Raw genomic sequence first — 14,595 nt, forward strand, 5'->3', positions numbered from 1 at the left:
GAGATCCATTCCCTTAAAGGCTCCCTCTCTCTCTCCACACACACACACACACACACACACGCACACATCTTAAATTATTTTTTATGAATTTTTATTCATGAAAAACACTTACTTGTTTTTTAATTTTTTTTGAAAAAGTACAATTTCGTAAATTATTTTTATAAAAATAGTGTCACTGTTTAGAAATGGTGACCACTATTTCCAGAAATACTAACACTGTTTTTAGAAATGGTCCCTATTTCTAAAAGAGAGATTATATTTACACATCCCAAATTACTTCTCCCACACTCTTTTAATTTTTTAATATTTTCTACACAACACTAACACTTGATAGAAAAATATTAAAAAATTAAAAAAGTGTAAGATAAATAATTTGAGGTGTGTGTGAATATAATCTCCCATTCTAAAAATAGTGACCACTGTTTAAAAATAGTGTTATTGTTTTTAGAAATATTGACCAGTATTTATTAAAAAAATGTCACTATCTAAAAATGGTGACAATTGTTTCTAAAAGTAGTGGGATCGTTTGTCAGATTTCTATGATGACTTTTCAGTTGCCTAGACGGTATCGACTTCCCTAGGTCTTTATATTTTCTTCTGGGTTTGATCTGGCCTTTTTTATTCCCTGTTGGTTTTTCTTCAATACAATAACTTTGGACCAAAAAAAAAAAATATATATATATATATATATATGTATATAATTTAGATACTCAAGAGAAGAAAAAGAAATTAAGAGCATGATGAAGTTTAATGATTGAGTATAGAAAAATTTTAAACCACGCAATCACTCTAGCTCAGATGAAGAAAATAAAATAAAGTGCTAACAAGGTGTTGGAAATAAACTATGAAATATATAGAGACAGAGAGAATTGAGAGATAGGGATGAAAAAACAAAGTGACTGGCCCGCAAGATGTTACACATTGCCCCGAAGTGGACGGCCACATAATTAATAGTACTTAGAACACCCACATAAATATATACAGTAATAAATGTAAATTACTGAAGTACCTTTACAACCAACGTTTCACATTCCTATTAAATTTTCCTTTACCGTAAGTAGAAATGGTAATTCTAACTAGAAGGGGGAATTCCATCCAAGCAAATAAAGTGACTGGAACACTTGAAAGAAGTATGACCGGAATCACAATCCAGGAATGTCCACGATTTATAATTAGAAGGGCAGTAGAAAAAGCAATCATCATGGTTGCAATAGCAAAAAAAAGAGTGGCAAGCCCTATTATCATCTTTGTGGGTAAGGATTTCAGGAAATCGTCTTCTGCATAACGTGACGTGAGAATTCCAAGAAACGTTAAAGTTGCAGTAGTGGAAGAAAAGAGTGATATAGCATCTGAAGCTATAAACACCATAAACAATTTTTCATTGATGAATGCGGGAAAGCCGGTATCTTTATTTCCTCCAGGAACTGTAATCGCAGCAGCAAACATCATGGTAATAATAAGAGCACCTACAACAGTATAAGAAGTTGCTGTCTCTTTAATCCATTTTTCACCTTTCTGTAGCAATTCACTGTGACTCTTTGTAAATAGATCCCTTGGTGTCAAATTATCCTTGTTCGTAGAGTCAAGAAACTTGGGAGGTACAACCTCCTCTACCTCCTACATTGTATCAAACAAAAAGTATTGAGACATGTGAGCATAAAATGTATTTTGATATAATACCGTTTTGCAATTTACACTCCAAGGCTTGGGGATGGTTTAAAAAAAAAATTATACATCGGGGTTGTATAGTTGCCTAAACAACTTAAGAAGGACAACCTGTGGTCCTGAGTTCGATCTCACTCAGAATTTCCAGAGAGTTAATTTGATTCTTCCAGTTTATGTTATGATTAGGGCAAGTAATTTTGAATTATATATGCTGAGTGGGAAATTCTAACCTTGTACCATTGTAGTTCACGCTGCATCTGCAAAGCTGCACCCGGAATACAATTAAGTTGTGTAAATGGGGCAAGCAACCCTGCCATATGTAGCATGTTATTTTTATCGTTGTCGGTAAGAGCTATGAACCAATCTTTTGCAGAGATCCCATGCAAAAGGTTATAAATCTTTTCTTGACGACATTGGACGGCATAGTGAAATAAGATCTTTGACTTTTCATTATTCCAGACGAACTGAAGTTCTGGATTTGCTTTACATATCTTAGTAATAAACTCGACGTTCCCTTTATCAACAGCTCGGAGCATTGCCGAAGCCACAGTGCTCAGCAGCTGTTGATCCATGTCCAACTTCTTTATCTCTTTGCACATGACATCTAAAACTGCAAGGGACCGGACATGGACAGTTTTGATCTTGTAGATGTGGCTGATTCCTGGGTTGACATTGAAAACCCTAATGTTACTGTCATTAAACTAGCTTGTAGTAATTGATTTAAATTTAAATTTACGACAAATGAGATTGTTACTTGCATACCAAGTTTCTCAGCTATATACGAAACTAGGCCTTCCTTCTGCTTTTTTGAATGAGAAACAAGTCCTTCCAATAAACCTGCCACTGCAATGGAAATCCAAAAATGTTGGCGCAAGTACTTAAATAGGATATAATATGCAGCTTACTTATTACCTTTCTAGATGATAATCGGTATAAAGAAAAACAATTGAGAAAAAGAAAAAGGAAAAGGTACCTTACTACCGTTCTAATTATGATACTACATCAGGTCAAGGGATGGATATGATAACTTGCTAGATCAATAAATGTTGAATGAAGAATTGATGCCCTACTTTACGCATTTTGTCCAAATTAAAAGAAGATAGAAGATAGATTGGCAATGAACAAAAAAAAAAAAAAAAAACTTATCCCTCATAATATTTCGTCCATAAAGTAAGATAGGGAGGGATTAGTCAAAATAATTAAGCACACCGAATTTGTCATTTAAGTAAGTCGATTATGAATTTTCTCACTTACAATGAAGAAAAATATCATAAACTACTTTGGTTAAAACTAATGATAAAGGGGTAACATACATTTTAAACACCCAAATTTGATCCTACCGTTTAGCTAGACACCACTTCTGACTTCTTTATGGCGGGAAGTAGGGAGAGAGGGGATAGCAAACCTGATCGCATTGGAGTCCTTTTGTTATTAGCTTGGCCATTTTCTTCATTCCGAACAGTTATAGCAGTAAAATTGACGGTAAGAGGAGGAGGTTGTATGTCTATGCCTGAGAAGAATATAAGAACATGTACAAGCTCAATCCAAATACTTTAAACTCCTATATATTTGATGTAATGTATATCTGCATGCATGCATGCATAGAGAAAAGTTTTGGTTTATTGTTAAAACTTTCATATGTATGTATGTATATGTATATATACAATCTCAGTTACATAATTCTTTTAAGTAAAAAATAGTAATTGATTTAGGATTTTAATACTCATACCTTTGTTAATCTCCTAATTAATTTTCAATTTAAAACATTTAACAAAATACAAAAAAATAATAATAATAAATAAATAAATAAAATAAGTATGTACTCATCAATTCTATATAAAAAGATTTTCAATTTTTTAATCCTAAACTACCTATTCATATAATTTTTTAAACTTTTATAACTTTAAATGTACCCATTCTTCAACATACCAACTTGTTATATGTAAAATGTACCAAATTTTTTAATATGTAAAATGTACCCATTTTTTTTTAAAGAAAGCTTTACCTATTGATACAAAAACACAAAATACATTTCATAGAACTCAAGTAGTTTTGAATCTTTTGAATCATTTCAATGATATACAAAAGCCCAAACCCCAACAAACCTAGCTAAAAAACAAGTAAACCAAAAATTTAAATTTCTAGTCATGCTCCTAATAGACTTGTATCGAAAACTACACCATCTATAAAACTTCAAACATATTTTACATCCGTAAAAACTAATTTATGCAATATTAGTTTCGCAATCCATGCACTTCTGCAAGATCAGTTTCAAAAATTTTGCACTTCTACAAATTAGTTTCATATTTCATGCACTACTACAATATTAGTTTCACAATCTTATATGTGCTTCTGCAAGATTAGTTTCAAAATTCCAACATTTTTGCAAGGTCAGTTTCAAAATTCCAGCATTTCTGCAAGATCAGTTTCAAAATTCTTGCACTTCTGCAAGATCATTTCAAAATTACATCACTTCTGCAAGATCAAATTCAAAATTTCAACAATTGAACATGAGACCTCCCACATTTTTTGTTATTGGGGAGCCGCAGTCTACGCCCTTACAACTGGGCCACTTGTTGTGGTTGTAGTCTTGACATGGCTAAGTAACAAGTCTATTGAGGGCATGGTTGAAATTTTAAAATTCTGGTTTGCTTGTGTTTTGGCTAGGTTTGTTAGGATTCGAGGTTTTGTCTCTCTTTGAAATCATTCAAAGCTAGTGGAGTTCTTTGAAATGTATATTATGGGTAATTTCTCTCTTCTTCTTTTTTTATTTTTTTTAATGTAAAATCCATTTCATTTTTTTCTAATCCATTTTTTAAACTTATACAGGTACATTCTTTTTTGTTGATTTGAGAATGTATCCATTTCAGGTTTATTCGAAAAAATTTACTAATGTTCTTAAGCCTAATGTGTGTGTGTGTGTGTGGTTTTGAAGAATGTACCCATGTTTTGAGTTTGAATAATCTACATTTTATGGTACAATAATTTTTTTGGTTAATTTTGGTGAATGTACAGAGTGGTGGGATTTGAAAAACCAAAGACTGAAAAAAAACTGAACCGGGCACAGAATCGAAGCAAAAAAACTAGAAATAAAAAAAAAATTGAATCGAACTAGGAACTGAACCAAATTCTATTGGTTTGGTTTCAATTTCAGGGATTTGGAAACCGAACCAAAACCCTTTTAAGTTTAAAACGACACCGTTTTATGTTTAAGATTTAACCCTACACCTAAGTCCCTAACCCTAACCCTACTCAGTGCTCAGCTGCTCTCGTACCCCGCATTGTCCTGCTCACTCACAACCTCCTCCCTGCGAGCTTCCTCTCGATCGGGTTATCGATTTTTCATTTTGAAACTAAATTGACTTTTTTTTAATTGCTAAATTTACTAAAACATCAGCAAGCTAATAGTTTTAGTAACGGGGTTGACATAATGGAGTAAAATGGGACATAGAAGAAGAGTTCAGGTGGTAAAACGAGACAAAACAGAGTGTAAGGAATAAAGTGAGATTTTATTTAGAGTACATTTGTCACTTTATTTTTTTAATATTTTCAATTCCATAATTCATGGCTTTACTTAAAGTCTTATTAATATAAGTATAAATTGTGAGGTTATGCCTACCCCCTCTCCGTTAATGTACATGAAATTGTTTGTTCAAAAAAAAACAAAAAACAAAAAACTATAAATTTCAATTTTTGAGTTAAAAAATATAATAATCAACATAAAAATACATTAAAAGATTAATTTTCAGGGAGTGCGATAAAAAACTGAAAACCAATCATTCAACCAAATTTTGCATATGTATGTCTTGTAAATGAGTTCAATATAATCAAAATTCATCTTGAATTGCAGCAAAATTGTGGAAAAAAATATGTCATATAATAGTGAGAAAATATATAATATTAATAGAAAGAGAAGGGAGATGTGGTGCTAACGGTTGTAGATCCATTGTTGCCAGAAATTGAGATGTGCTCCACTCCGGAATGAAGAAGGCAAACCAGCCAAAGCATGTAAAGGAGTTGAGTCGAAGTGGTCCATAGTAAAGGCCAATTTTGGGCACGACTGAATTAAATCCCATGCAATTTCTGTTGTGACATTTTGGTGGTACCATTTCAGTGTTTGGACAAAGTGACAAAACTGAAAAAAAATGGTTATCAGACGCCCTGAATTCATGACCATAATTTAGCCATATATATTTAAAACTCTTACCAAATTCTTTGGATGCAAAAGATTGGGAGATGATTGTAGCGCCACTAGGTCCGTTGTCTGCCCATAAATATTCAACTGGAGTTTCGGAGTAGAGGTACCGAGCCATATGCCAATAGCCGTTGCAATAAGCTCTGACAAGTGGAATCATGTTGAATGAATTGGGAATGGTGAGTAATTTTCTGTTCTTTTTTACCATGCATTCAGCCATTTCTGTAATCCCCGTATTTGAAGCAACACCAAGAGCTGTTACACCACCTACTGTCGATTTTATTTCCAAGTCTTTCTCATCCATCAGCTTCACCAGTTTTTCCACCATCTTCGTCTGCCTGGCATCAACTGCCATGTGAAGAGCCGTCTTACCGGAAAACGGATGTCTTGCTCTTACTGCCTCTGGATGCTGGTTGTAAAACTCCTTTGCAGTTTTCCAATCACCAGCTTTCACAGCATCAAAGAAAGGCTCATACTTGCTATATTCATCTGATATTCCTGTCATTTTTTTTTCTTCTTATTTTGTTATTGCGAATAGTCCTCTAGTATACATGCATGCTTTTCAAACATTCACAATTTTTGTAGTTTAACTTCAATTTCAGGAATGGTTCTGATTATTGTGCATATGAAATTATATGACAATTGGAAGATTATATAGGATCATTGCTAGCTATTAAGTTATTAACAATCTAAATGTTGGAAAACTAGGATAGATATTAATTGTTATATATAATCACATAAAAAAATATCAAGAATCATTCATCTAATCAGATACTAATGCTAATGCACATTCATATAAAATAAAATAAAAAACTTGAAACAATTTGACATGTTGTCCTGAACACAATTTATGCCTAATACGATGTTGGTGGTTGATGGCTTTTGTCTCCCAAAATACAACAATTGCTTCAAACTATAAGACTAACGAACCATGGTTGTGTTGAACTCTCTCACATAAACTCATCTATAAGACAAATAAGGGTGCATGGAGCAAAAGAATAAGTTATACTTAAGTTCAATTTCTTGAAGATGAATGTCCAGCTATATCAAACTCAACAATGACTACACTCTCATTTCTTCCTATTTTCCCACTTGTTCCTCTCTTCTCTCCTTTTTATTTCCCACTGTAACTGTTTTTTTTATTATTATTTTATTTTATAAGTGGTGCTACATACACCATTATTCTTTTTTATACTGAAAATAATACACACTCTCATTTCTTCCTGTTTTCTGACTTGTTTCTCTGCTCTCCATTTTATTTCCCACTGCAACTGTTTTTTTTTTTTTTTTTTGTTAATAATTAGTAATTTTAATATGAAGGCCACATATTTATACGAACATTTTTGTATTATCTCATGTGGCAAGTTATGCATACAATCAACATTTAATCAGGTAAATTTATTAATTGATGTGGCATGTATACATCACTTGCCCCCAGATAGTATACTCATGGTATAAAAATGTGATATCCCTATTTTTTTTTTTTTTTTACTAAAAAAGTATAGAAGATTATATAATTAGATAGTGAAATGGGAAATAATTATTTTATTTGTTCTGTTGAGACATACCTGTGCTTGATGGATGTAATGACGTCTTCAACGCACCTGCCATGGTCTCGAAAACACCTCGCGCCATGGACTTCCAAACACCTTGTGCCATGTTCAACCTGTGATTCTGGTGGAGCATATCATATATGTATTAACTAAACAAACAAAAAATTAGAGCCATATCATATACTGTATTATCTAAACAAAAAAGAATAGCAATGAAATTAAAGTAGTCTAATTACTACTTACGGAGTGAAATGAATGGAAGGGCAACAAACTGCAGCTGGCTACTTATTAAACTCTAGTATGCATGCAAATAAGGAATTAAGTAAAGGCTTGCATCGCCAGAGTACTAATAAGAAAATGGGGGAAAGTGGGAAGGTGCTTAAAAAAGAAAGAGGTGGGCAACTTTTCCTGGAATATGACGGATCAATTGGACACGCCACCTCCACGCGAATATTGGGCAAAGAATTGTTATTAACCGAATAGGATGTAATAAGCAAACCTACCTAAGGTCGAAGGCAGTGGCAAGTCAAGAATTGTCAAGGAAAAGAGCAATGAGGTTGTAGAAATATGTAGACAACAAAATTCTTTTAGATAGAATATAATACTAATATTGTTCATATTTTATTAATATAAATAAGTTGCAATTGTTGCCGACCAGATTTCATGTTATGGAAACATGACAAGAGTAATCAAATGTACTCAATACAAAAGAATAGAAAAAGGGCAATAGTCACGCTTAGAAAGTCAGGAAAGAAAGAAAAGGAGGTGACTTGAGTCCAGAGTCCTCACGATTATTCATTTATTATTCTTGTGGTTATGGCAATCTATTTGTCTATTTGTTTAAATTATCTCAATCACCCAGTGACCAAGAAATTTATAATTATTTATTCTTAGATTCGTTGTTAAGGATGAAGAATAATTAGATGAAGGAATGCAGATGATTTATTCTTAGATTTGATGTTAAGGATGGAGAATAAATAGATGTACTTTTAATATTTCAACCTCTAAGACCTACTCCAACCTTTGGAGTAAAATTCATATTTTAGGTTCTAAACCTAACCCAACTTATTTCAACCCTTGGAGCAAATTTAGTCCATTAAGATAATCTATACATATGTTTTTTTAAAGTTACTTTAAGAAAAAAAAGATTATACTAAATTCATTCTTTAATAATTTTGGACTAAAAATTTAACCTAAAAGGGTTGGATCAGAAAAACTGTTTCTGGGTTAAAACCTAAATATTTTAGGTTAAAAATTTCAAGTTTTAACCCAAGGATTAGAGATGGTCTAATCTTAATATCAAATCTAAGGGTGAATAACCAAAGAGACTCTAGTATTTTTACTTATGGCATATATTCTTAGTTGAAAGTTGACCCATAGAATTCGGTTTAAACTAAGACCAGTAAAGTATTTGGTACTGAATTGTTGGCGTGATTCAACTTATTGTATTTATTTCATTATTGTAGTTCTCTCCTTATTAGGGATATCTTTGTAGAAGCCAGATTTGTGATTAGGGGAGGCTGAAATGTCTATATGAGTCTTTTTAGCCTCTGAAAATGATGGATAACCGTGGTTTGTCCCTCTTTTTAAAGAAAAAAAAGAGAGAGAAGAATACAATTGAATTATTCCTCAAATACTCTTCTACTTTTATTTTGGCACCAGAGCATGTTTAGGCATGTCTCTTCCCAAAAAAAAAACCCTAGCGAACCATATTTGATCAGCACAAAACCTGCGTTGGTTGTTGTTTTCCGGTTAGCACCAAACCAAAACCCTAAAACCTTGTTACCCCAGCCAAATTTCTTTAATAGTGTCGGTCCATACCATACGGCCACAAACATATCTGAACACCTGACTTCCGATGGCCGAAAAGAAGAAGGGTCTGCGAACCAATCTCCAATGAATCCACCAACATCAACGGCATGCCGTTTGGGTTCAAGTTGAGTGACTCAAATTTCAAGGTTTGGTCGAAGATGATAAAAAAAACTCCCCATGTTGAAGAAACTGTTCTGGTTATAATTACTAAGTGGATCATTGAAGATGCAGTTGTTAGGGGTTGGTTGTTCAAAACCATAGAACTTCATCTGGTTGGACTGTTCATCGAATTTCCTACAGCTTAGGATATTTGGGAGATTATGACACATTCCGGCCCGGGCCCTCACCACATCTCGGACTCAACTCCACTGTTGATATTGTCCGCGAACTTCCCAGTGGGTCACCCATTATAGGATGATACTCGCGCGTTACTCGCTTAACTTTGAAGTTCCTACGAAACCCGAAGCCAGCGAGCTCCCAAAAAAACTCGTGCTAGGTAGAGATGAGAATATACATATAAGGCTTACAGGATCCACTTCCCTGGACGATGTGGGATATTACAGATTATAACTCCAATGTTCTATGATGGATCTTATGAGCTCTGTTGCAGGGCTACCCAAACCAAACATGAGGGTCGTCCAATCAACGTGTATTTTATCGTATTGAAAAGCATTTGGTAAGACCTCGACAAGCGTCGCCCAAGCAAAATGGTGTGTGTTGCTAATTTGAAGAGCCGCAAGGAAGAGGTAATGAAGACCAGGTTTATGATTTTGTCGTTGGACTTGATGAGGAATTCGACCGCGTCCGGAGTGATCTTCTGCAAACAAAACCACTTCCTAGTTTGAATGAATGGTTCAATAGCATTCGTTATGAAGCCCAATGTCATTGTACTATGCTTGGGAATAAGGGATCAGCTGGTGAGTCCTCAATGGCCATGGTGGCTAAAAATTATTCATTTGGAGTGTTCCGTACCACTCTTTGTTCAGTGGATAAGGATAAACTCCACTGTGATTCTTGAATGGCACTCGACACTCGGATGAGACGTGTTTCAAAAAGCATGGCTTTCCTGATTGGTTTCTGGAGCAACGTGAAAAACTTAAGGCTGAGAAGGAAGCTGATCGCCGCGCAAGGCAAGCCAAGGTGGCGGCTGAATGAGGCACAAGGGTAGCAGCGGTAGCTGCTGGCCGAGAAGAGGGTAGTTCAGCCACTACTACTCTTGAAGCGGTTCTATCTCTTCTTAATTAACTTAACTCTTCCTCTGATGCTATGGATGATACAAGTAACCTTGGTAAAGCCTTGATTACATCGGAAGGTAAAGATTCCGGTTGGATTATTGATTCGGGTTCAACTGACCACATGTCTTATAATAAATCGTTGTTTGAATATATGATTTCACTTATTAAAAAAATTGGTGTCACTGCCAATGGTGACATGGTTCCTGTTACAGGAACGGGCTCAATTGCTCTTAGTCCCACTTTATCTTTGCATGGTACGTTGCTTATACCTTCTTTATCAAAAAATCTTTGTTCAGTCGGTCAAACTACCGAACAATTAGATTGTACCGTATTAATGTTTCGCACATTTTGCTTACTTCAAGATATCCTGACTCGAGTGATTATTAGACGTGACACTAAGAGGAATGGGTTATAGACGATGTGGCATCTGGTCAAGTACACCAAGTTCGCAATTGTGATAGTGAATGAGTTCAGAAGATATGGTTGTGGCATCGCTGCCTTGTACATGCATCATTTAGTTATTTAAGAAAGTTACTTTCTACTTTTTTCCTGTATTCAAGACTCAGTTAAAATGTAATATTTGCACTATAGTGAAAAGACATTGTGTTTTCTACCCTTTGAGCTTCAATAAAAGAGATTTTCCTTTTGATTTGGTTCATTCGGATGTTTGGGGTCATTTCCTTGTTACTACTTAACATGGGTTACGTTGGCTTATTACTTTTTCGAATGATTGCACCAGGATGACTTGGGTTTATGTGATGTAAAATAAAAGTAAGGTTGGCTTTATTTTTCAAAATTTCTATCGACTAACTCACACTCAAGGACTCGCACTCAATTTTCCTTCCCATCAAGGTCCTTCGGTTAGACAATGGTAGTGAGTATATTAACTTAGAGCTTTCTCAGTTTTTTAACGAGAATGACATTCTTCATGAGACTACATTCCTTAAACTCAACAACAAAATGGTGTCGCGGTATGGAAAAACCGCCATATTTTGGAGACATCTCAAGCTCTCCTTATTGGAACATCGACTCCCAATCTTATTGGGCATATGCAGTTACATATGCAGTGTATCTCATGAATCGAATGTCCTTCCGAGTTCACAATTATCACTCCTTTAACGGTTTTGGCAGAACATGTTTCTCTGTCTTCCACATTACAACTATCCCACGAGTCTTTGAGTGCGTAGCTTATGTGCATCTTCACAAGAACTAGCGGAGTAAGCCTAATCCTTGTGTTATTCGTTGTGTGTATTCCTATTAAATATTCATTTACCGTAAGTAGAAACAGTAATTCTAACTAGGAGGGGGAATTGCATCCAAGAAAATAAAGTGACTGCAACACTTGAAAGAAGTATGACCAGAAACACAATTCAGGACTTACCAAGAATTATAATTAGAAGGGCAGCAGAAAACGTGATCATTGTGGTTGCAATAGCCAAAAAAAGAGTGGAAAGACCAATTATCATCTTTGTGGTTAAGGATGTTAGGATATCATTTTCTACTTAACATGACATGAGAATTCTAAAAAACGTTAATGTTGCGATCGTGGAAGAGAGTGATATAGCATCTGAAACTATAAACAACATAAAAAAAAATTCATTGATGAACGCGGGAAAGCCAGTATCTTTATTTTCTCGAGAAGCTATGATTGCGGCAGCAAACAGCTGTCTTTTTCATCCATTGTTCACCCTCCTTCAGCAATCCTCTGTGATTCTTTGTAAATAGAAAAAAGTAACTCATTATTTGAGGTACAACCGTCTCCTCACAATAAGTTAAAAAGAAAAAAAAAGTAACATTGTACTCTGCAATTGCAAAGATGCACCTGGAATATGAATAAGTTTTGCAAATGGGGACAACAACCCTGCCATATGTAACTGATCAGGATCCTCTCCTGACCTTTAAAAATTGAGGCTGCTGAGCAGGCAATCGTGATCGTTAAAATTTGATCAAACGGCTACAATTATTATAAATTTTAGAAGGCCCCCTGTTTGTAGCCGTTGAATCAAATTTCAACGAGCACGATTGCTTACTCAGCAAACTCAGTTTTTTAAGATCAGGAGAGGATTCTGATCCATATGTAACATGTTATTGTTATCGCTATCGGCAAGGGACTAGGATTCTCTCCCCTTCTCTTTCCATCCCCTTCTATTCCCTCCTATCACATTCTCTATTTTGTCTTTCTCTTTCTATAAAAAATTAATATAATATGTTGACGTAGCTTAACTGTGACCATTCAAATAGGAGGGGAGGGAAGGGGAGGGAAAAAAAGAGGGGAGAGAATCCTTCTCCATCGGCAAGAGTTGTTATCCAGTCCTTTGCAGAGAGCCCATATATAAAGGTTATAAATCTTTTCTCTTTCTCTTCCTTTCAGTTCTCTGTGAATATTTCTGTTTCCTGAGTGTATATTCATCGTCCAACTCTATATGGTTTCTTATTCAGATACTTTATGCGATTGGAGAACTTTTGGCAAGCACTTTGAACCCTTCCTTTTCAAGAGACAAAATCACATGGAATCCAACAAGAAAATCAAAACACGATCATGAATCATGGCGTGAATCATATGGTCTCTGTGACATTAGAGGTTGAGACAAAGATCTATCATTGGGTGCATCAAGTTGAAAACACTTTCAGTTCTTACTGCGATTGATAGATATATGTTCAACATCATTGTGCTTAGACGTAACACTACTACATCTGGATTATCTTAGTTAAACAGAAATCGAACATAGCTTATGTGGTGAAAGATGATGCAAGTATTGTCCTTACAATAAAGGACACATTACACTACAACCGTCAAAGCTTACAGTCTAATGTTACATAATAAAAATTATCATTCATAACACAAAATGACATTATTATCACATAGTGCGACAAAGTTTGATTTTACATTGTGGACATCATACTGCACTATATTGTACAACCAACAGACAATCAAAATATAGCTGGGCCCTCTACACGTTTAGAAATTAAATTATATAGCTTATATATCAATGGTGTGGTGGAAGCTGATGGAGCAATCAGAGGGCTGGTTTGGTATTGCTGTGCTTTGAAAAAAAGTTGCTTCTGCTGTGCTGTGAGAATAAGCAGCTGTGAAATAAAGCAGCAGAGTGTTTGGTAAACTTTTTTGTAAAAGTGCTTTTGAAAAAAAAAAGCAGTATTAGAGTGTTTGGTAATCTTTTATGTAAAACAGATGTGAAAAAAAGCCGGTTTTTCAAAGCTAGGTTTTGCAGCTTCTTGTTTTTGGCTTTTTTTCATCCAAAACTGTGAAAAAAAGCTGAAGCTGAATGTTTACCAAACACAAAAACAGCTCCCAACTTTTTTTGATAGTAGCTTTTTTCAGAATCACCTCAGTACCAAACCAGGTCAGAGTCTGATGCATAGAGCCCCAGCCCCTGGTACAAAATAGACTGCCTCACCCTATCTTGTTTATGCCTGTTTCCTCGGTTACAATAATGGGTTGGTCACTGGTCGACCAGGCACTCAATTGTTTTCTTTCGATTTAGAATTTTGGTGACTAGTTCACATACATTACCAACACTGAAAAATCTGTAAGATAGAGCTGACTGATTTGACATATGATAGTAGAGACATCAATATAGCCGCATACGACTTTCTAGCCAGTTTGTTGATGGTTCACCGGCCATTGTCCTTATTTTCCTGGGAGGATATGTATTTTCTGATTGATTGATGTGTTTTGAAATTTAAAAGAAAAATGCTAGCATGACGAGATCATCACTTCCTTCAGTTACTGATAAAGCATTGTCATACGCTTAACTTTAGCATATCATAATAATTATGAATATGAAATATTTGTCATAGCAGAACACCAATTGAAAATTAATCTCCAAAAAGATAGCATATATCAAAAGTAATATCAACTCGTATTGATATTTAATTGACATTGACCAAATATTTATAATTGTATATTTTGAGTGGGATTTGGTTCCTCTTTTGAGTTCAGAGAGTTGAGCCTTTTCAGCCAAACACGTGAACTGTTGGATTTTGATCAAACGGTTATAAACAGGAGATCTCTTTAATAGTTATAATAATTTTAATCGTTAGATCAAAATCTAACTGTCAACATGCTTTGCTTAGGAGGCTCAGCCCCCTGAGCTCAGGAGAGAATCCAAATCCT

At 34.8% G+C, this 14,595-nt stretch overlaps 1 protein-coding gene across 2 annotated transcripts; it reads right to left on the reverse strand.

Annotated features, from left to right (window-relative positions):
- Positions 1–831: 831 nt before the first annotated feature.
- Positions 832–7,761, reverse strand: LOC137740466 (uncharacterized). 2 transcript variants are annotated; one of them, XM_068480326.2, is made up of 8 exons: positions 7,657–7,761; positions 7,429–7,562; positions 5,873–6,358; positions 5,599–5,748; positions 3,071–3,175; positions 2,428–2,508; positions 1,896–2,326; positions 832–1,617 (listed from the first exon to the last, which is right to left on the reverse strand). In XM_068480326.2, exons 2-8 carry the CDS (start codon positions 7,544–7,546, stop codon positions 1,012–1,014), a joined length of 1,977 nt encoding a protein of 658 aa, XP_068336427.2. In that variant the 5' UTR covers positions 7,547–7,562; positions 7,657–7,761; the 3' UTR covers positions 832–1,011. The 2 variants fall into 2 exon arrangements, with proteins under 2 accessions (XP_068336427.2, XP_088556542.1); XM_088700416.1 differs by having other exon boundaries at positions 7,429–7,534; positions 7,657–7,759.
- Positions 7,762–14,595: the final 6,834 nt, after the last annotated feature.

The sequence above is a fragment of the Pyrus communis genome, chromosome 9 (genome assembly GCF_041283825.1).
Source record: "Pyrus communis isolate YQ-2024b chromosome 9, ASM4128382v1, whole genome shotgun sequence".
NCBI lineage: Eukaryota > Viridiplantae > Streptophyta > Magnoliopsida > Rosales > Rosaceae > Pyrus > Pyrus communis.

Excerpts from the sequence above, each read along its gene's own strand:
- LOC137740466 (XM_068480326.2), bottom strand. The coding sequence starts at position 7,546 with ATGCTCCACCAGAATCACAGGTTGAACATGGCACAAGGTGTTTGGAAG. Across the intron at positions 5,749-5,872 it reads TTTTGCATCCAAAGAATTTG|AAATTGCATGGGATTTAATT; the intron begins GTAAGAGTTTTA and ends ATGTCACAACAG. Across the intron at positions 2,509-3,070 it reads AAGGACTCCAATGCGATCAG|TGGCAGGTTTATTGGAAGGA; the intron begins GTTTGCTATCCC and ends TTTCCATTGCAG.